The sequence below is a fragment of the Daucus carota genome, chromosome 2, assembly GCF_001625215.2.
Source record: "Daucus carota subsp. sativus chromosome 2, DH1 v3.0, whole genome shotgun sequence".
Lineage (NCBI taxonomy): Eukaryota > Viridiplantae > Streptophyta > Magnoliopsida > Apiales > Apiaceae > Daucus > Daucus carota.
The window spans coordinates 34,032,097-34,053,687 of NC_030382.2; the positions used below are offsets into that span (position 1 = coordinate 34,032,097).

The 21,591-nt window shown below is 32.8% G+C and overlaps 3 protein-coding genes and 1 long non-coding RNA gene across 6 annotated transcripts; 1 reads left to right on the forward strand and 3 right to left on the reverse strand.

The window, feature by feature from the left end:
* Positions 1–215: 215 nt before the first annotated feature.
* LOC108209763 (probable polygalacturonase) lies at positions 216–4,690 on the reverse strand. 3 transcript variants are annotated; one of them, XM_017380852.2, is made up of 6 exons: positions 4,529–4,690; positions 2,976–3,293; positions 1,825–1,945; positions 1,544–1,718; positions 1,387–1,457; positions 216–1,283 (listed from the first exon to the last, which is right to left on the reverse strand). In XM_017380852.2, the coding sequence occupies exons 1-6, from the start codon at positions 4,538–4,540 to the stop codon at positions 610–612; spliced, it is 1,371 nt and encodes a 456-aa protein (XP_017236341.1). In that variant the 5' UTR covers positions 4,541–4,690; the 3' UTR covers positions 216–609. The 3 variants fall into 3 exon arrangements, with proteins under 3 accessions (XP_017236341.1, XP_017236342.1, XP_017236340.1); XM_017380853.2 differs by lacking the exon at positions 4,529–4,690 and adding an exon at positions 3,802–4,450 and having other exon boundaries at positions 2,976–3,195; XM_017380851.2 differs by lacking the exon at positions 4,529–4,690 and adding an exon at positions 3,802–4,449.
* A 5,491-nt stretch (positions 4,691–10,181) lies between these two features.
* Positions 10,182–12,229, reverse strand: LOC108206079 (large ribosomal subunit protein eL19x). The gene is made up of 5 exons (XM_017376259.2): positions 12,038–12,229; positions 11,654–11,776; positions 10,704–11,017; positions 10,517–10,575; positions 10,182–10,407 (listed from the first exon to the last, which is right to left on the reverse strand). Exons 1-5 carry the CDS (start codon positions 12,147–12,149, stop codon positions 10,392–10,394), a joined length of 624 nt encoding a protein of 207 aa, XP_017231748.1. The 5' UTR covers positions 12,150–12,229; the 3' UTR covers positions 10,182–10,391.
* An 877-nt stretch (positions 12,230–13,106) lies between these two features.
* On the reverse strand, positions 13,107–14,400 carry LOC108207943 (ethylene-responsive transcription factor ERF071). The gene is made up of 2 exons (XM_017378392.2): positions 14,170–14,400; positions 13,107–13,774 (listed from the first exon to the last, which is right to left on the reverse strand). Exons 1-2 carry the CDS (start codon positions 14,300–14,302, stop codon positions 13,254–13,256), a joined length of 654 nt encoding a protein of 217 aa, XP_017233881.1. The 5' UTR covers positions 14,303–14,400; the 3' UTR covers positions 13,107–13,253.
* A 4,983-nt stretch (positions 14,401–19,383) lies between these two features.
* Positions 19,384–20,878, forward strand: LOC135150164 (uncharacterized). The gene is made up of 2 exons (XR_010288461.1): positions 19,384–19,656; positions 20,740–20,878. It is a non-coding gene; the product is annotated as an uncharacterized LOC135150164 (long non-coding RNA).
* The last annotated feature ends 713 nt before the right edge of the window (positions 20,879–21,591 follow it).

Here is a 21,591-nt window from a genome sequence, read left to right on the forward strand (position 1 = left end):
ATGTGAGCATTATCTTGATTAAAATTAAATTACTTCTAGTATTCTATTTATATTTTGTGGATGGAAAAAACTTTTTACTTTTTAAGTAAAAAAGAATAACTTTAAAGTGAAAAGTAGAAAGTTTAAAAGTGAGCTGAACTAATGAGCATGCCAGCTATTTACCAATGTTGAACATTATTATGGATGAAAAATCTGCTTCTTATTCAGAAACTGCATTTTGATCCTCTGAGAACTATAAATTTATTTATTCCAGAGTACTATACACCAACGAATCTTGCACGCCAGAAATTTACATTTACAGTTTACAAGGAGATGAAAAAACATGGGAAATAATGTAAAATGAAATGAAAACTTCGATCTGATGAATCATACTACACTACCAAAATTTTCTCACATCTTGATGAAAGCAAGGCTGTACAGTGCAACTGCTGCCAAATGACACTATGATTTGAGCGACAACGAGAATGCTTATGTTTGAATGGAGGGATGAGACGCGGCATTCTGTGCTGCTGCTTATTTAAGATTACTGCTAAAATTGAGTGAAGGTTGATATGACAAATTCATAATGTACAGATTTGTGAAACAATTTGAGTTTGGGTATTTTAGGTATCATAAATCAGCAGCACGCCTGCTTGGGTAAAAGAGGAAAGAACAAACTGATGCAGAAGACCTATATGAGTTCTGGAGGGAGGGACATGGTTCGGGATACACGTTTTCTGAGATACCTGATACATTTGAACATAGCCATGAAGCAGACGCGTAAGGAGTGGTGGTGAAGGAAATATTAGATAGACAAATTGACGTGAAAGGAGATTCAGGAATTCCAGAGAAATTTCCTGCGATAGTGACATTTGTGCCAATTATGTTTTTATAGGTGAGGCCGTTGACAATAGGAAGTGCATGAGGATCATATTCGTCATCTGGATGTGAGTTACACTGACCTGTAGCCTGAATAGCTATCTTAACATTTCTGATATTTGCGTTGGATATACAGATGTCTTCTATATAACCACCTCGACCTATTGATGTCTTCACTTCACACCCAATGAATGAGTCATGCAGGTCTATGTTCTCTACCAGAACGTTGGAGATGCCCCCAGACATCTCACTGCCAAAAGCCAAGCCAGCGCCTATAGTAGATTGAAGGCGAACCTCCCTAATGTGGACATATGAAGTTGGTTTCCCAAGGGCAATCCCGTATTCATCCCAACCACTCTTGAGCACAATAGCATCATAGCTCACACTAATGTTGCTTTTCTCAATGCATACATACTCAGAGGAATCTGCATATTCACAGATGAACAAGCTGAGACTATGCTTGGACCGCATAATATTTTACAATATGTAGTCCACATGTTTTCAAGTACACAAACTGAATAATCGTACCTGGTACTATTCCACTAGTGTAAGGCGATTCTGGGGGAGCATAAGCTGTTACATTTTGAACCAACACATTGCTGCATCACATCCACACGGATAATTGCAAGCTAAATTTAGGATTGATAAAATAGAAGGCGAAACAAAAAATTTAATAAGAAAATACCTGCAATAAACAGGATGGATGCTGTAGGATGGGGAATTCAAAAATGTTAGATTTGAAACAACCACATCCTTGGAGCTTATAAATTCAACCAGGTGTGGTCGGCTGTAGTTTAAAGAATGAGAACTGAAGTGCTCCCACCAAACGGAACCCTGGCCATCTATAGTCCCATTGTCACCTGTGCAGTAAATTAATTCATCCATAATCCATAAGAATAACATACAGAAAACAGTAAGAGCTCAAAAGAAAGCTGCATCTTCAAATATGAAAGAATGCTCCACTACCTGTAATTACAACATCGACTAGATTATTTCCTGTAATCAAGCTTCGATACCTACCACCAGGAAGTTCAATACCTCGTCCATATGATGGTAAGGCGTCAACAACCTCCCAGTGAGCAATATCCTGCAAAATGAACTAATATCAGCAGAGGATTTATATTGTGCAATTTGGAAATGATGCATTTACGAAGGATATTATTTAGTTTATACAAGACTTGAACAGATTTCTTTTCTTTAGCTGACAAAAGGTCATCCAGTGTTTATCTAACTGTATATTAATTAATTCTTTTTGAAGACACAACCTGCTGGTGGTTCCTTTTGGTACCCACAAAAATACTTATTCAGCTACAAGCCTACAAACAAATGTCCTCTCTGATCAACAAATTATTTCAGCAGGCTGATTAGTTCAAATTGGATAGACTGTCATTGCTTTTACAACGAGCAAATCAGATCCCATGAATGTGCAAAGGATGACTACCTCTGCTGGAAGATTACTAGAATCTATTGAATTGAATCTTATTATTTGACATACAAGCCTGCACAATCCAGGAGATGGGAGTAGGGACAATAAATGGCTTGTAGCTATACAGTTTTAGTGGAGAAAATTTCTAAATTAAATTTATCAGAACACCAATTTCTTATGCCGGGCCTGTTTTAACTGTAGTCTGTAGGAAGCAATTCAACTTGCAGGTCTGGTTAGGTTCCCACATTTATAATTATTCATTCATATTGGCCGTTACTAGTTACTGCACATGCATTCTAATATTCTCTGTCATGTTGCAACTAGTGTAAACACGGATAAAGTAAAAGGGATGGTGCACACATTACACGTATGTAGGTCCAATTTGGCAGAAGTTAAAAGTGATAGGAAGGACAAAGTTAGAAGTTGAAAGTTAAAAAAGAAACTAATGTTGGATTTTACAGAAATTAAGTTAAAGGTTCGGGTTATTGTTGTATAAAAATTTAATATCGCCTTGACTTACAAGTGCTGACGCTACTTTCAAGCTTACCAAAAACAGTTTTTGGCTAGAAGAATTAGGAAGGCTGCTTTTAGTGTCCGCAAAAGCAATCCCAAACGGGCTTGAAATATGTATAACATTAAATTACATGAATTCTGCATACTCGAAAAAAAATAACTGAATGGCATTAGTCACCTGCGATCCAAGAATAATTGCATCTTTTTCCAAAAATAGTGTGAGGTGGCTGGTAAGGTTGAAACTTCCAGTAAGCCACTTACCGGGCGGAACATAGAGTTGGGCACCACCCTTATCTGCAAAGGACTTCAGATAGAAGATAGCATTTTGGAAGGCAACCGTGTTTAGTGCTTTCCCATCGCCAACTGCCCCAAATTCCAATATAGACACGCTGTGAGGCCTGGGTTTGAGAGGTCCGTTAGATTTGCATTGTCCAGTATAATCAGCCCCACAATGTTCAACAACATGACTCAATGCAAGAAGTAAAAGCAGAGTCACCTGAAAAGAGCGGATAATAAAAGATAAACAGTAAACAGAGATGCAAAACATGGTTCAACGCCTCAAAGTTTTACGCTGAAAAATTTCCTTTCATTATTTGATGCTCACTTTTGGTAGAATAACTACGCAATGAACTACTAGAAATTAGAAACGTATACGGGATATATATGTTCAACAATGCCGTCAAGGTCACTTTTATAGTGGCTACTTATAACTACGAATAAAACAACAATACTAAAATGGAACATGAAAATATCAACCATGTAACCAACAATTGGAATAAGGCTTACAAAGTAGATGAACTATTAATTATTGAACATTCCAGAGAAGGACAAGTTGTCTAAACAGCCAAACATTGACTATAAAACTTAACAACCTGCTGGTACCAAATTAATAATTAAATCAAGCACAACAGATATGTAAAAAGAACTAAATGCTGTTTTTATAAATGAATACAACCGGAAATGACATCCATTCATTTCAACAAACCAAAAGTTCAGCAAATTACCAGTTTAGCGAAGAGAAACATCCTATGCTACAAGATGGAAGAAGTGAAAACCAAAAGATATAAACTACCATTCATATATGAGCTAAAACGGTTAGGCTAGTCCGAGCCGAAGCCGAGAGGTAAGGTCTGCTTACATTATAATTTATACCCTCCCCGGACTCTACTTATCCGAACCGGATGCACACTAGCTACGTTTAGCTCAATATGATTGTACAAAAATTTAGTCACATGGAGTGCAAAAAGAAGCAAGTGAAAACGGATCCTAGGTGATCTGACTCATGGCCACAAAGTCAAACAAAAGACCAATGAAAGCAAATCATAACAATTTCCACTCTTGGCAAAACAACATTAAAGTTAATAGACCAAAACCATACATCCTACAAAAGACAAGTCATTCCAAGGTCAGAACTGAGAACAGACAATGTAGACAAGTGAACAGCTACAAGAAGAACATATAGGATCAATCAATCCCAGTTAAAATAAACAGATACCCACATGACAATTTACATAACTAGACAACAAACACATCATATGATCACACGAAGATCATAAAGAAACGATCTTTACCCAAAAATCAAAATAATACATAAAACAAAATGTAGATTTCATTGAAGTAAACTAAGAAAGACCCATTATGCAAGAACGAAATGGGTATCAAGAAAATTAAAAACAAGCGAAATTCATGAATCATGCTAAAAAATGTAAGAAATGAAAGCAGCGTACTTACTAGCCTCTTCATGATTGTCTTCTCTCCTCAGAGCATTTGCAGAAGAGGAGGAGGAAGAAGGAGGGAGAGAGAAAGAGACAAGTGAGAAGATAAAAGAAAAGAGAGGCCTTCTTCCTTGACACCTATTGATTGAGGAGTAGAAAATACAGGTAGAAGAATGCTTATACTACAGCTGTTTACTCTTGGTATACGTATCGGTATCACATTGCAGATCTGCTGTTACTGTATTATTAGTTGAGTGAACAGTGCTTATTTTAGTGTTTACAAAAGATTAGAAAAAACTAATTAACAATAATGTATCATTTGGGTAAATTCGATTCATTAGTCATTACCATCGCATATCATTTTTTTTGTATTTTATAATTGTGATATTATTGATATATTATAATATATATAGTAATAAATAATATTTTTATTAATATATATATATATATATATATATATATATTTTTGTTTAAATGTAATATTTTTTTATTTAATAAATTTATTAAGTATTATGTTAATATGAACTTTTTTATTATTGTTAAAAGATTAAAATAATAATATAAGGATAGTTTGAGGAATAAAATATTGATATATGAATTTGGACCAAAATTTAGGTCAAATTGTTATAATGAAAAACTAGCTCGATTTAAATTCATACCAAAATTTAGGTCAAAAACTAAATCTACTATTAGAGGGGGCTAAATCATAATCATAATCGAGTGATAGGTGCTTAGGATCGTTAATGAATTAAATCATGTCAAACTTTTAAAAAAAATAAAATAAAATAAATTCAATAATAAAAAGCCATACCGCATCTCTAAGAAAAATTGAGTCGAACAAACATAAAACGGATCATATCGCTGATTAATCTGGTCTTTATAAAGATACAATCAAGCGATTTGTTGAAATTGATATATATACATGTAGTCTTCGTTAAAACCAGTTTGAGCTATCGATCGTAATTGCAATCCCATATAAATCTTTACCACTAAATCAATCTCTTGAAAATCTGGCAAATCTAACATCCTGGACATTGAACCACACTAAAACACAACAAAAAAACACACCAAGCTCTCACAATGAGAGAATAAACAAAAACTAAATAAATTGGGAACAAAACTCACCCAAAAAAGATTTTATCAAACAAAAATACAATCTTGAAAGATAGAAATCCTTACCTGAGGAGGAGTATTATTGAAATACAAAAAACAAAACAAAGAAAATAAATGATTTGGGGTTTTCCACCGGTGAAAACCGATGAAAACCCCTCACGATGGCTAGGGAAAATAAAGAAGCTTGAGAGGATTTTTTTAGGGTTTTGAAGAGAGTGTTTTCAACTTAAATCATGTCAAACTTGATTTTATTTTCTCAAATAATTTTTTGTCATAAGACTTTCATGTCATATCGAAATACGATACTGAAAGAATCGAAAAAGATTATTTTATACATAGAAACTTTCATTTAAACTCACAAGAGATTAGATAAAAAAATTTGATGTCCGAATAAAACAACCGAAAGAATGACAAAATCCGCATAATTAAAAAAGAAGGGAGAGCTTTCGTTTAAAAAAAATCTGCCAATAACCAAAAATCATGACGAGATAGAAAAATATGAACCTGAATATAGATAGTGCACCGAGATGAATCTTAACCGCGAACGAGTTTAACAATACACCGATGGAATTTAACAATACACCTGATTGATTAATGATTGAGGAAGAGATTTTTGGAATCATGTGTGCACATGGACAGCGAAGACTAGCGTCTGGCCAAATACGGGACCGGCAGCCCAATGAATAATGATACACTACTACGAATGCCAGGCGGGAGTGACTTGACTTCACCAGATCATCATCATACTGGACCCACACTCTTCTTAAAAGAGAGGAGAGATAATGGACTCTTAGAGCATCTCCAAGAGTCTCCTTGTTGGCTCCTAAATACTCCCTCTGTTTTTTAATATATGACGTTTGACTTTTTGGCACACACTTTTAAGTGCTTTGACCGGGTAGTTAAAAATATTATTTTTGAATTTTTTTTTCTGAATAAAAATATACAATCAAAATTTTAATTCACAAAAAAAATCAATTAAAAATAATAATTTTTACTATGCGGTCAACCCACCTAAAGATACGTGCCCAAGTCAACAGTGTCATATATAAAAAAACAGAGGGAGTATAATATAAAAAATGTGACTCTTAGTAATTTAGGACAAAGTTAAGAGTGTAAGAGCATCTCCAAGAGCCTCTTTGTTCGCTCCTAAATATAATATAAAAAATGTGGCTCTTAGTAATTTAGGACAAAGTTAAGAGTGTAAACTCCAACAATACTCTCTACATCTCTTCTCTATTTCATATTTTATTCATATATTGGGCTCCACTATAACAAAAGAGAGGGAAAGATGGAGGTGAATTGGAGGGAAGGATTTTTTTATTGTGAAAAAATAAGTTAGGAGCCATGTGGTGGCTCTTAGAGCAGCAGCAACGGAGGGTCACTTGGTGTCTTGGGACGCGCAAACTGTCTTAGCTATATAGAAATGACCCTGGACAACCTTGAATGAATAAGAAGGAAGTGGCACGGTGCCTCTTCACCGTCCCTGGCCACTTTGGTTTCTTTAGTTTTTTATTAATCAATTGTTCACTTAAGTTCGGCTGAATTACTGCAATGCGGGACCCATGAAGTTAAAAAGAATTTTATTAAAAGAAGTGAAACGGGCTCAGCATTGGAGGCACGAGACCATTTTATTTCACAGAACCTCTTTTGCTTACGTGGCTTTTGCGTGGGGTCAGAAAGTAAAGAAAGTAACCCCAAGCACTGTGGGTGCTCTTAACTTTGAGGAGAGAGGAGAGAGAAACAAGAGACTCTTAGTGATTTAAGGGCCACTTAAGAGTCTCTTGGAGCAACATTTTTCCTCTCCCTTCTCAAATCTCAAGTTAGGAGCCTAAATGAAGAGTCTCTTGGAGATGCTCTAAACTCCAACAATACTCTATACATCTCTTATCTATTTCATATTTTATTCATATATTGGGCTCCACTATAACAAAAGAGAGGGAAAGATGGAGGTTGATTGGAGGGAAGGATTTTTTTATTGTGAAAAAATAAGTTAGGAGCCATGTGGTGGCTCTTAACTTTGAGGAGAGAGAAACAAAAGGCTCTTAAGATTTAAGAGCCACCTAAGAGTCTCTTGGAGCAACATTTTGCTTCTCCCTCCTCAAATCTCAAGTTAGGAGCCTAAATGAAGAGCCTCTTGGATATGCTCTTAGTGTTTTTAAGAGCCAAGAGTCTATTGGAGCTCTATATTTTTCCATGCTCTTAATTTTTAGTCTTAAGAGCCAATTTAAGAGACTATTGGAGATGCTCTTACTCCCTCACTCCCAATCAATTCTATACAGTTTTCTTTTTGGGACGTCCCATCATTTTTATACATTCCAAATATAGTAACTTTTAATAATATAAAACACTATTACACCCACTTTCTTCTTCCACTATTTCCATTCTATAATAATATAAAAACTATTACACTCACTATTTTCCTCCACTATCTCAAATCTATCATTAAATATAAATGGGTCTCACCACTTTATTCACTTTTCTTCTCACTTTACTCACTTTTTGCACTTTTTCTTGGTCTCCGTATCCAAACCAAATGTATACAATCTACCGGGACGGAGGGAGTAAATGATAGTTATTTTATTACTATTCTAGTGATTATCTAAATCAATAGAACATTTTCAAATCTTTTACCTATTATTTATTTTTAAGTAAACTCTAACTAATAATTATTTAATATTTATGAATAAAAAATTCATGTCCCTCATTCTTTCTTTTATCTTTTCTCCCTTCTCCCTCAAATTTATTATTAAAATAATAATAGGAAAATAAATATAGGAATTGTTACTAGAGTTGACAGTAAAAATAAATTATCTAAATCACTAAGAGGGGTGTATTGGATTGGGATTTTAAAGCATTTTTTTGCATTCATGAAATCCGAGGGTATTCGATTTCATTTCATAAAATGATGGATTTTGTGGCATTCTTCAGTGTATTTTAAGTTTTTTGAAATCCCACCAAATTCAATGGGATTTCGAAGCATTGTACCTAAATCCTATCAACTCTGCGACATTTCATCAAGAATCCGCAAAAAATCAAAATCCCATACAATCCATTAAAATCCATAGACTAAAAACAATGCATTAAAATCCCAATCGAATACACCCCCGTAAGTCTCACTAGCATTCTTTATTTCATATTATTAACATGTCATGAGAAAGGTAAACTGTTAAACTTGCTTCTAGCAACCTTACTTTACTATTCTCCGAACGGCTTTTCTGAACCTCTGCCTCTTCAATATCGCAAGCTCGGGCTATATCAGATTCTCCCTTTTTTTATAAAATACTATAACCTCTGCCTCTTCAATATTGCAAGCTCAGGCTATACCAAATTCCTACTCTTTTTTTTTTTATGAAATACTACTAAATTTTATACTACTTGAAGAGTCTTGTTCCATTCGGTTACAGATTCAGATTTATAATTTTCAAAATCTCGAAAGTTCACTGAATTTACTTTCTACGTGTCCTCGAATCTCAAGTACAAAACTGCCCATTACTTTAGAAAACAAGTTACTCTAGCTCTACATATACGATATACCATTCTATTGCTACGTTGTACTTATTCTGCTTAATTTTTTCCACTCAAAACTAGATGATTCTATTCTGGGATCGTTTGACTTAACTTAAAAAAAGTGTTTGTTGAGTGAGGCTTGTTCCTTGTCTTCGCCTCAATTCACCTTGCCAGTGTAAATGAAATTATAACAATCCAATTAGGCTTTGATCTAATCCAATAATTTAGTAAACAGAAGAGCTGCAATTTAGTACAGAAGTGACCTAGAAAATGCAGAGGATTCCAGAGAAGAATGTAAAACTGTTGAATTGAAAATTGAAGATGGTAGATGCTCCAAAGAAAGCAACAAGATAAAAGAAGCCCACATTATAAACAAACCTCAACACTTTCTGAAGAATCATCAAGATCGACACAAAGAAATTGGAGGACAGACTTCAGTTCTCAGAAGATGACACTTAAACATATATGAGACCCGAAAAACCCATGTGGAAAAAGCATAATCAAGCTGGCAAAAAGCACAATGAGCAGGTCGACACAAGGTTACAACCTCAGTTGCCACTAGTAAACTCCGTACACTAATGTTGTATGTAGTTGGGGTGAATAAATTTGAAAGGAGTAGATTGAGGTTTGAACTATATCATGGACAACCATTCAAAATCTTTTTTAAATTTTTAACCAAAATCTTCCATCCCACCACTTATCATCCTTTATTTTTGCTCATTATATTCTCCCCAACACATGGTATATTAGTATCCTATATACAATAATTGTATAGATTTTTTACATAAAAAATGTATGAAAGACATAGGTCTATAAATTACTAATATAATAGAATATCATAACAATTTTATGAGATCTAGAAGTTTAGGATTTGAACTTAAATGACATGAAGCCTATGAAGTACAAAAGAACATATACTCCCTCTATCCCACTCATATTGTCCACAATCAGATTTCTACCTTAAAATCTTTGTTACAAGTTTCAATTTTTCAACGGTTTAATCACAGAATGGGATATCAAACACAAGAATAGCAGTTATAAGAGCAATCTATAATAACACTGTTTAAAACACAGTATTGAGTTAAATTTCATTCATCTAGATACGAGAATTTTAAACAAAGTATCAAGATTTAAACTCTCCTTCCATCTAGATATAACCAACCCTTTTAACAATAAATGATGAAAACATAAAACCATGGTGGTCAAAAACACTAGAGCTAAACACAGACTCGTACTGAATTTTCCTTCACTGAAATGTTTCACTTCTTTGATGGCCTGGAAAAAAGAACAGAAGTTAAACAGCCATTAATTTATTAATTCTTTTGGTGTAGATAATATTTACAATACAATATATATACACATTAACGACAATACAAAAACTCACTGAGATTGAGCTGCTGGAGTTGCTGCTGGTGGAGCTTCTGGTGCTTTTTCTCCTGGCCCCTGTAGATAATCAATAACAAGAAATTTACTTGATCAGAATATAACAGTGTATAGTTGTAACCTGTTAGGAAAGGGGACACATGCTTCTTTTCATTTTGCAATAAGACATCTGAGTATCAGTTCATTACCTGGGCAAGGCGTTCTTCCCTCCTGGCAAACTTTCTCTCCCTGCTTGCCTTGTTCTTTGCTCGTTTAGCCTCAAACTGGTCAGACAAGGTCTTTTCACGAGCCTTTTCAGCCTTGGACTTGTGAATACTCTCCATTAAAACTCTCTTATTCTTGTACACATTACCCTTCACCTTCATGTACATATCATGATACATGTGCTTGTCAATCTTCTTTGCTTCCCTGTACTTACGGAGAAGACGCCTTAGCACTCTCATCCTCCGCATCCACAAGACTTTTGTTGGCAACCTAGCCTCCCTAGTTCCCCTCCGCTTACCTATTTTGAGTACATGAATTCAGCTATAAGGACACAAACATTATTAACCTGCCTTGTACATACTGTAAACATATTCTCAATATTGCCTGCAATTTTAATGCCTACATATGCTGACATTGAAAAAAATATAAAAGATAATTATCAACCCGACATATATATACATACACATTTATATATATGCATGTCTGCTTGTATTGATAATTATATCATATAATGGATTGGACAATCAAAAGCCAGCATCATTTCCACAGATTATATGACTCATTTATTTGCTCTGCTTGGGTTAATAAGTTCACGTTTTCTTCCCTTCTTTTAGATTTCGGTGGTGGTGCTACATACAAAGTGCTTAGTTGTAGTTTGCTTAATGATAATAATAAAAGTAATTTTCTATAAGTTTGGAACAGAGAAAGAGAAAACTAGCAAGATTCTAATATTAGCAAAAATTAGTGCTTAATCGAATACTTGCAAAACCTAGGTGCTTGATTGCCAAATGACTAACATTCTCCCTAGTGATGAAAAAATCAAATTGCATACACTAAAATTTTCTCAATTCCATTCAATAAAGAGTCCTTAATTGATTAAATACAATGAAGCCTAAGACTAAATACGTAAAATGACAGGAGCAAGTAGAAATACCATATCCAGCATGTCGACCCTTCCTCTTAGCTTCCTTCATTCTACGAGCACGAGAGCGGGAATGAATCTTAGTCGGCTTCCTGATAATAAACCCATCCTTGACCAATTTCCTAATGTTCTGACCTGATCACCGCAAACAAAAACATTAAAACAACATCATCACCCGCAGCTTCCAGAAACACCCTCCCAATTAAACCATTTCACACATCACCCAACAGAAATGCCACCCAAAAACAACGAATATAATAAATTAATAGCAAGCTTTACCATAACAATACAAACTAGTATAGAAACTAATAGTACTTATAACAAAACAAGAAAGTGGATAATTAAATTAAATTAAGTTAAACAAAACAGTGAAAGGAAATTGATGAAAAAGCGTACGAGAATTAGCCATGGAGATTTCATTGCTTTCGTTGGGATCGAGCCACACTTTGCCCTTGCCGCACTTGAGCACACTGGAGGCTAGACGCTTCTGTAGCTTCAGCGACACCATTTTTGTCTAGCAGCGGCACACCACTCCAGGAAGAAGAAGAAGAAAAGCGATAGGCTAGGGTTTCTTTTTATATGTTTTGGCCCTCTTAGGGTTTGGGTCTTTTTGGGCTTTTTCTGTTCGGAGAAAGGGAACTATTTCTGTTGGGTCGAGGCCCAAGAAAAACTTTGGGTATTGTTTTTAAATTAGTTGTGTTTGTTTGGGCCTGTGTAAAAATACGATAAATAAATTTTCGATAAGTTTTGTTGAATAAATAATATTTTCCTGGCCCTGTAATACCAGAGATAGTGTGTGTTTAATTTTTGACAAATGAATTTTCAAGATACACATGTTTTTTTTTTTTAACTAATATGACTTATAAACCGTAATTGTGAATATATTATATTGTTTATATATATTATTTGCGCGTATTTGGAGGCTCCTATATATAAAATATAGTTTCATAATATTTTTTTCTGAATAAAAGTTTCAATATCAAAAAAGATTTAAGAAAAAATAAAAAATAATTATAAAACTATACTTTACGAGAGACTCAAAATGTTAGTCAAAATTTAACGTAAAAAATCTGCTAACGCAAAATGGGTATAAATATCAGCACAATTAAGCAAAAATTTAGTAAGTTTTAGGCAAAGTGGGTATGACACTGTACAAGACTTCGAACATCAGCACAATTAAGCAAAAATTTACTAAGTTTGAGGCAAAGTGGGTATGATACTATACAAGACATGTACATCAACACAATTAAGCAAAAAGTTAATAAGTTTCAGGTTTCACATGTCCAAGAATGTAAAAGTGCTACAAACACAGCAATTAACAATGAAATGTATCTGTGGCCTGTGGTGGTTTGGAGCATAAAATAATCAATCCAACAAATTTCAGTTGTTTAATTAGAGGACGAAACCAGCAGCGCCGCTTTGTTCAAACCTCGGCTACTTTTAAGTACTAATAATACTAGTGAGATGAAAAAAGGTATTCATTCCAACATGCCTTAGTTATGTTAACGAAGATCATACAATAAAAATTGAAAACAAAAGCTTAAATGGTTTTACAGAAGCAAAATACTTGTAATTAGACAAAAAAAGAAAAATCAGTCTTGGCAAAACAAGATCAGACCACATCATCGAAACTCCACAGGTTGATCTCAGCATTTTCCTGCGCAGCTGCTGCTGCAGCCACCGTTACAGACGAGCCATTAAAATACGGAATCTCGTAAAATTTCATATACGACTCGTACGCCATCAAATCCTCCGTCAGTTTTTGCACTTGGTTCTCCTCTTCCATAACTCGAGTCTCCCCTGTCCCAACCTTGTTGTGATCATTCTCACAGTTATGAGCCATGTCATTTGTAGAGAACTCGCTTGGAGGATCGGATCGGGGTCGGACGAGACAATCATTTGTGACATCCTCGTTCGGAAAGTTAACCTTAGCTTTCTTTCCTCTGATTTTTCGAGCCTCTTTGTCGTAAGCTCTGGCTGCAGCTTCAGCAGTGTTGAATGTGCCAAGCCAAACACGCACGCCCTTTCTCGGGTCCCTGATTTCAGCTGCCCATTTTCCCCAGGGACGCTGCCTTATTCCTCTGTACAGATTCTTGCGTTGGCGTTTTACACTTTTTTTCAGTTCCTCACCCCCTGTTTAATCAAAATGCACTCGTCAAACAATAAAACTTAATAATTAAAAAAAATTACACCGCAAATTTCTAGTGACAAATTTTGATTTTGGCCTCTCGATCAACTGTGTAATTCACTTCGTAAACTAGTAGTCTTTCCGGATTGTTAACAATACTTTTTGACACTCTTTTTGAGAACTCTTTAATATATAATTTCATGATATTTTTTTCTGAATAAAAGTTTGATATTTAAACTTTTATTTAAAAAAATAAATTTAAAAAGATATAGAACTATATTTTATAGGAGACTTAGAATAAAACAATGAACGTTAGCAAACTCATGGGGCGGAGGGAGTATATGATATAGTATCGTATTTTTGTCGGTGAATTCAGAGAAAAAAGTCGAAATTTCGTTACCAGAAATATTATGGCTAGGCTGATGATCTCTTTTAGGACTGAGGGGTGAGGAGGGCCAGATATCAGAGGAGGATACATACTTGGTGTTACTTCGAGGAGGGATAAAATCACTGATGATTGCACCTCCACACATCTTTAATTCTAACTGTTTGACGAGAATACTTGCGAGTGAAATGCTTGAACTAAAACCAAAGACAGAGTGTTTTAGAATATGGATGAGGGAAATGTGGTAATGCAAGAGGGCTTATATAGAGGTTTGGAAGGGACAAGGAAAGGTGGTGGATAACACCTATAATTATGAACTTTCATAGTAACCTTTACTAAACGTTTAGGGGACGGCATCAACTACAAGTGTTTTTGTTTCGTAATCTTCGATAATTGCATAAATTCTAATTATTTTGTTTGTTCCGATTTTATAAAATTGTTGAATACCAGCAAGTTGTAGTAGTTAAACCTTATAAACATATTGGAGTATGTAATCTAATCGACTTTATCTTTTAGCATGTAAAAGTTTTGATGCCATGTCGGAGGGATGTTTAGGAATTAAGAAGCACATTGTTTCGCAAACTTGTAATTATGAAATCCACGGTATGTAGCCGCAAGAAGAATAGAGTGAAGTGCTGTACATGCAGCACGTTGTACTTCCCGCAAGTGCTGAAGTACAATATCCTCGTCCCGGTATAATCCACTAGAGACTTAAAACCGGCTGCTGCACAAATGGTTTTCCAGGGGCTGCCGCGAGGGTTCGGGTTCCTAACATTGTTGCAGCATATAATGTTACGATTTTCTTTTCGTTGCAAGGCGTTGATCGTAAATGTTTTATGTACGTAAATAAAATTTCCGACTATCAAAAGCCTTAACTAAAATGTCAATAGACATGTTAAAAATAAAAAATATAATAAATATCTTGAAACCATCATGTTTCAACCATCCTCAAACTTTGTTTATAATTTTAGTCATGGATAGTTTTATTTCTCGAATCGGTCGGTAAAGAATCTCTAGAAGATTACACATTATTTATAGTCATGTTGAAATCATATATTCTATTTTAACAATCTGATATATATTAATAACATATTATTTTTAAATTATAATCAACCAATATAATCAATATCGTCGAAACACACCGTCTTATAAATTCGTCAAATTATACATAATTTCTACATATGTTTTAGAGTAGAAAATATAATTTTATATTCTACCGATTTTAGCTAGGATGGAGAACTCATACCTAAAGCTGGGAGAAAGATTTTAAACAAGACTGCCTAGATCTCTTGTAAAAAATTTACGATTCTTTATAGCAATTTGAAAACATTTTTTCTTACTTTCGAAGATTATAAGATCGGTTACATGATTATCTACTTATATCTATAATAGCCCAACATGTTCGTGCCAAGCCTCCCTCATGAGCAAATAAATTACCTAGCTCCGAACTTGAGCCTAACTCCGAACCTAACTCCTCCTCATACATATAGAAAAAATGTTATTCATGGGACTCGAACCCAAGCCCTCTTACTTATATCTATAATAGCCCAACACGTTCGTGCCAAGCCTCCCTCATGAGCAAATAAATTACCTAGCTCCGAACTCGAGCCTAACTCCGAACTCGAGCCTAACTCCGAACCTAACTCCTCCTCATACATATAAAAAAAAAAATGTTATTCATGGGACTCGAACCCAAGCCCTCTTCATTAAAATTACACCGCTCAAACCACTTGAGCTACACAGGCAATTAATCTTTTTATTCAAAAGCATTAAACTCATACATTAATACTGTTGTATTTATATTCTTTTTGATATTTATTTATTTGAGTTAAGTTATTATTTCAGGTAAGTCTTATATGTTTTTTACATGATAGATTAATATCCATAAAATAATTATTTATGTAATAAATTTAAATTTGAAAAAGAATTTGAACAATTGGGCTCAAGCCATGTTTCAGATTTCAAAAAATGGATATAATTCATATTTGAATAAAATTGGACAAATCTAACTTAATACTTTAAACGAGTACCGATACAATATAGAGAAATTTAATTCATGAATGTGAGAAATAAGCACAAAAACTAAGATTTCGGTGAGCATCTTTGAAAAGAAAAATTGATGGACTTTCAACATGGACTATGTCATATTTTTTTTTAATTATAAAAGATGACTTATAAAGAGATTACAATATTTTGAAGAACATGAAATAAGATAACTGAAAGAATATTTTTATTTAGATTACATTTTATTTTAAACTTATGAATTCAGAATTTGACGTGTAACCAAATCTTTCTGATTTTTTTTTATAGATATAAGAATAGTGACAAAGACATCAAATTTGGTGTTAGAAAATATGTCTAAATGATGTGATTTTGGTGATATATGAATTTGAAATATTATAACTTGTGATACAAATGTGAATTTAGGGAAATTCTATGTTGTTAATCAAAAGTCAAGCAAATAATAATAAAACGTGTTCACGAGACCTACTAAAAAGAATTGAGTTATAAATTTTACTTGCTTAAAATAAAATAACACAGAGAAATAAGTTATATATATATATTAAAATCTTAAAACTATAATTTTAATATGCCATCCATCAATGTATAACATACGAGTTAAATAAAATGATTCAAACTATAATTAAATTAATTAATCATTTACAAATTAAACTAATAAAATATAATTAATTTTGAAATGGATAATCCGACGCGATAAGGTGAAAACTAATATCTGATTAAACAGGAATAGAACAAGAATAATTTTTCATAATCCAGAATATCGAACACCTGATTTGATGTTTAACAACTGAACATGATATACTACATTACTCACCCCTAAGAAATAAGAGTATCAAAATATTTAAAAATGTGAGTTTGCACAAAACTAAAAAAGTAACTATGCGACTAATTAAACTAAAAACTTCTTATTTTTATGAACTTCATGGTGCCTAACTGACATCCACTCTATTTTTGCTATTTGGGATCTGGTTTATAACAATTACATGAAAAATCATTAAAAGTCTTAATCAACAAGCTCAGAAAACTAATGATAAAAAATTAATATTTTATAACAAGACAATATTATAACACGCGGTATCAAAGTAATAATCATCTAATATTTTAAATTAACAAAAAAATATATAAGACATTGAAGTACTATATAATTGATATGAAAATTAAAAGGGTAAGCTACATCAAACGTGCCGAAATTTTTCGGGTACAATTATAAGGTTAGTAGTTCAATTGATGCTTTTATAATAAAGGGTAGGGTCTTTTACATACAATGTATGTTTCAATTATTATTTATACAAGGTGTGTGCAACATATGATATAAAATAATGTGTTGATTGTGTGTCTATCATATATCACTTAACTATTACACAAACGTACGCTCAAAAAAAGAGAAATAAATATAAAACAACACGGACCACACATCTTCATCTAATCATGATTTAGGATATCGTAATTCACATATCAAGAACAAGTTTTCATATTGGATGAAATAATTTAATAATTTTTAACAATAAATTACAAATCTTTTTAATGAGGTATAATATATTTAAATTCTAAAAGTTTCAGGAGTAATTTCGAATATAATTTTGAACATGTAGATAATATGGTAGTGGCCTCTATATCCTAACGAATTAGAATATAGAAAAGTCAGTTCAAATGTTGTTTTTGATCCATAATTTTTTTAAATATAGTACATATTATTACTATATATCAATGCTATTAGATTGCAAATGTTACATTTCATATTTACATATTCTGTTAAAAAAAAAGACGTAATAGTTATGCTCGAAATAATATGATGACACACGAATATTATTTAAAACACAACAAAAACTAGAGTCCCGTGCCTCGCACGGGCTTTTATGCTAGTTGGTTTAAATATCAGAAATTGGGTTTTTAGACATATTTTATGTAACTTGTACGGTAAAAGTTAATTAAAAATTTATGTCATTTTTTTCTTTCTGGCAGTGTCAGTATTCCACATTATTTTTCTCAAAAGAGATGCCAGATTTTTCAAATATTATTTCCGAATTTTTTGCTTATTTTCCAAATGGGATCTTTTTCTTTTTTAATCATTGATGATAGTTTTTTTTTTTAAATGAGAATGTATCTCAACCGATATGATTCGCCAATTCACCGTGATAATTCTTTCATTCAAGAAAACTTATCATCTAACCATCGGACATGCAAGATGACCAGAGAAATTTAGATAATAAAATTTTAATGTCCGAAAAGAAAAACCCGTCTTCTTCCAAACATCCTGAAAATATAAACAAATGAAACAGGGAGAATATAAGTCCATATATATGACTGATTATATATATATATAATTAAAAAATAAAGGATAATATATCCAAGAAATAATAATTATTAAAATCATGTGTATATCATTTCAAGTAGTGAAAAGGAAATTAATTAAAGTCCCAACCAAAGATGGATCTTTGGTGAGACACGAAGGAAAAAAATAATATACCAAAAATATAAAATAACAATTATTAACAAGCTAACAAAATGACACATAATTGCAGCCAACAAAGTGGCACATAATTGCCCCTTACAAGCCAATAATATGCCATCAATCATGGCCACCCATAAATGGTACATTATTAGTCATCAATAGAGGCACAATTAACATACTAACCGATTAAATGAGAATCAAGACATTTTTAAAAAAATTCAAATAATTTTCATTTGTACAAAAGAATCAACTTTAACATGATAAAGGAAATTCTAATTAAAGAAATTCAAATTTTTATACAATGTATTTGGAATCTAAGTAAAACATCAATCACTAAATTTACTATAACAATTACTAAAAAGGTTAATATCAAAATTTAAACACATGAGTCGATCACTATAAAAGAAAATAATATTGCATGATAAAATTTATATCTATTGTAATCGAAAAAATTCGAAATTTAATGCAGACAATTAAACCCGAAAATTAAATACAATTTTATAAAACTGAAATCATAAATTATGCCAAAATTTTAGTCAAAGATATTACAACCACCACCGCAAACCACCACCGCAAACCACCATCATCTCCCCGGAATCTAATATCTCATAAGAACAACATATAAACACTAAATCAAAAATCTATGTTTGGTCAAGACTCAAGATTGCAAAGAGCTTATTCTTATTTAGCGGCACTCATCTTTTTTCAACTTTTCCTGCTTCAAATTTATTTTCCTCTCCCCTCTCTCTCCCTCTCCCCCTCTCCTCTCTCTCTCTCTCTCTCTCCCCAGTACAATTACCTCAGCACAAATCAATATCCGATTTTCAACCTATTGTTCTAAAACCCCGCAAGTGAGAAATCCTCTCTCCCTCCCTCCTCTCTCAATTTCTCTGATGAAAACTATGATATGTATAGTCATCAACGCATCACTAGAAATGGTGTCCGAGTCAACGGAGGTTATGAGTCTGAATGCTCACAGCTGTCAAAGCTCATATCTACAGAAATACAATTAAAAACAAGAAAAACAGGTGCGATCTTTCCAATATATAAAATTTCATGATTATGGTTGTGTGATTATTTATGAATTCACGGTATATATTATTATAGTTTGGCTCATCACTCATTTTTCATGATTAAGTATATTGATGTAATGTGCTTGAATCTTTTAGTGTATGTGTTGTTTTGTATCCTCTTTTTGTCATTTTTTATTCTGTTTTGTCTGAATTGGAGGAGATTGGGTATATGTAACCATTTTTATATTATATGATTAGTTACCTTTTGATTCTCGATTCTTTTCGATTCTTAGTTTTCGCTAGTGTCCATGATGAATGTTTGTAGTTTTCCGATTCTTGCACGGTGACGACGGAGGTGGTGTAGTGGCGACCTAATTAGCGGGTGTTTTGATATTAGATTATTCTGATTGACTTAGTTTGTTGCATTATTTTAGTTTAGATTTGAAAATTTGGCTTTATTTGATTTTAATAGTAGTAAATGTTAATCTTAATTTCAGTTTTGTAAATGGCAAGTTGACTCTTTTAATTTATTTGGTTTTGAAATTTGAATTTTCTCTTCATGCTTTAATTTCAACTTTTATGTATTCATTAGAAGATTAATTAAAATATTCGGATTTTGAATCTGGTAAATGAATGCATTTAAATCTATTTGCACCATTTATGGGTGATTTGAATTTTGAATCTTGTAAATGAATGCATTTAAATTTATGTACCATATATGGGTGGCCATGATTGATGGCGTAAATTCTTGGCCTAGTAGGGGCAATTTGGTGCCACTTTGTTGGCTTATTTATTATATTTAACTTGTTATCTAAAATTTAAATATCATTTTGAATATCAAAGTTATATTTTTATATTTATATTTTAGTTCTTATTAATTATTTAATTATATTCTTAGTAATTATTCAGCTTGTTATATATCTAGCCAAAGGGTCTCCCTTTGGTTAGATATATTTTGTTTTTATATTTATCTTCTATTTTTGACAGATTATTTTATATTTATTATTTCATCCAACTACTTTTTTTGACGAACTATACTATTTTAATAATTAATTTATAATTACTTTTCATGTTATTAATGGATTGTTTTTGTCTCAGGTAGCATGATCATACAAGATGGGACGTTTCTCTTTTCGGACATTAAGTATTATTGTCTAAACTTCCGGAGACATTTTCATGTCTTTCGGTTAGATAATAAGCTTTTTGAATGAAAGAAACTCCTCGGAGTATTGTTGTATCTCGTTGCGGGCAAGTGCATTTCAGTCAAAAAAAAAAAAAAATATCAAAATGCAAAAGATATATTTTACGAATAATAATATTAAGATTTGATGAACATATCTACATTATCAACGGATCACATAAACAATTAAGAGTGTGAATTAGAAAAAGTACACCTTAATTTTGTGGAGTATATTCACTCAAAATGAGTCGTTTTCAAAGATGCCCGTGCAGATGTCGGTGAGTAGATCGAGATCCTAATATTTGATTCAGTTGAAAACGCAAATCGGATGGATCAAATAGTGTGAATAAGAGAGCAAAAGAGATGAAAACACGTTATACTAAATTTTTATCTAAACATAAACAGAAGCATACATAATTTGGGAGAGATGCACAAATAAAAGAGAGAGTCATACTTTTGGAGAGAGTCCTACCTCTAGAATACTGTATCGGAAAGGCTCTTATTCGAGCATTTAGGTAAACATTTATCTGTACGAGTTCTACCAGGAGTACTAAAAAGTAAAAACACATACCTGATAAATTGAGGGAAGAATCACCAACAGTGCATAGTAATCCACGAATCGGAAGACCGTAGATCCATTCATATTGTAAATAACGCACTATTTTTGAGGAGTTTGGTTAAATGGAAAGTCAATAAAGAAAATGACAAATAAAAGGAGGGCTTCAATTTGTGTGTTGTTATCATTGATGATAGTTTTGATAATGGTTGAA

What these genes read in the sequence shown, in the direction of transcription:
- LOC108209763 (XM_017380851.2), bottom strand. Translation starts at nt 3,822, where the DNA reads ATGTTTCTCTTCGCTAAACTG. An exon ending in TGTTTCTCTTCGCTAAACTG is followed by an intron (nt 3,294 to 3,801) that starts GTAATTTGCTGA and finishes CGCTCTTTTCAG; the next exon opens with GTGACTCTGCTTTTACTTCT. An exon ending in CACTAGTGGAATAGTACCAG is followed by an intron (nt 1,284 to 1,386) that starts GTACGATTATTC and finishes GTGAATATGCAG; the next exon opens with ATTCCTCTGAGTATGTATGC.
- LOC108206079 (XM_017376259.2), bottom strand. Translation starts at nt 12,149, where the DNA reads ATGGTGTCGCTGAAGCTACAGAAGCGTCTAGCCTCCAGTGTGCTCAAG. An exon ending in AATCTCCATGGCTAATTCTC is followed by an intron (nt 11,777 to 12,037) that starts GTACGCTTTTTC and finishes TGCGGTGATCAG; the next exon opens with GTCAGAACATTAGGAAATTG. An exon ending in GGGAAGAACGCCTTGCCCAG is followed by an intron (nt 10,576 to 10,703) that starts GTAATGAACTGA and finishes GATTATCTACAG; the next exon opens with GGGCCAGGAGAAAAAGCACC.
- LOC108207943 (XM_017378392.2), bottom strand. Translation starts at nt 14,302, where the DNA reads ATGTGTGGAGGTGCAATCATCAGTGATTTTATCCCTCCTCGAAGTAAC. An exon ending in GCCTAGCCATAATATTTCTG is followed by an intron (nt 13,775 to 14,169) that starts GTAACGAAATTT and finishes TTGATTAAACAG; the next exon opens with GGGGTGAGGAACTGAAAAAA.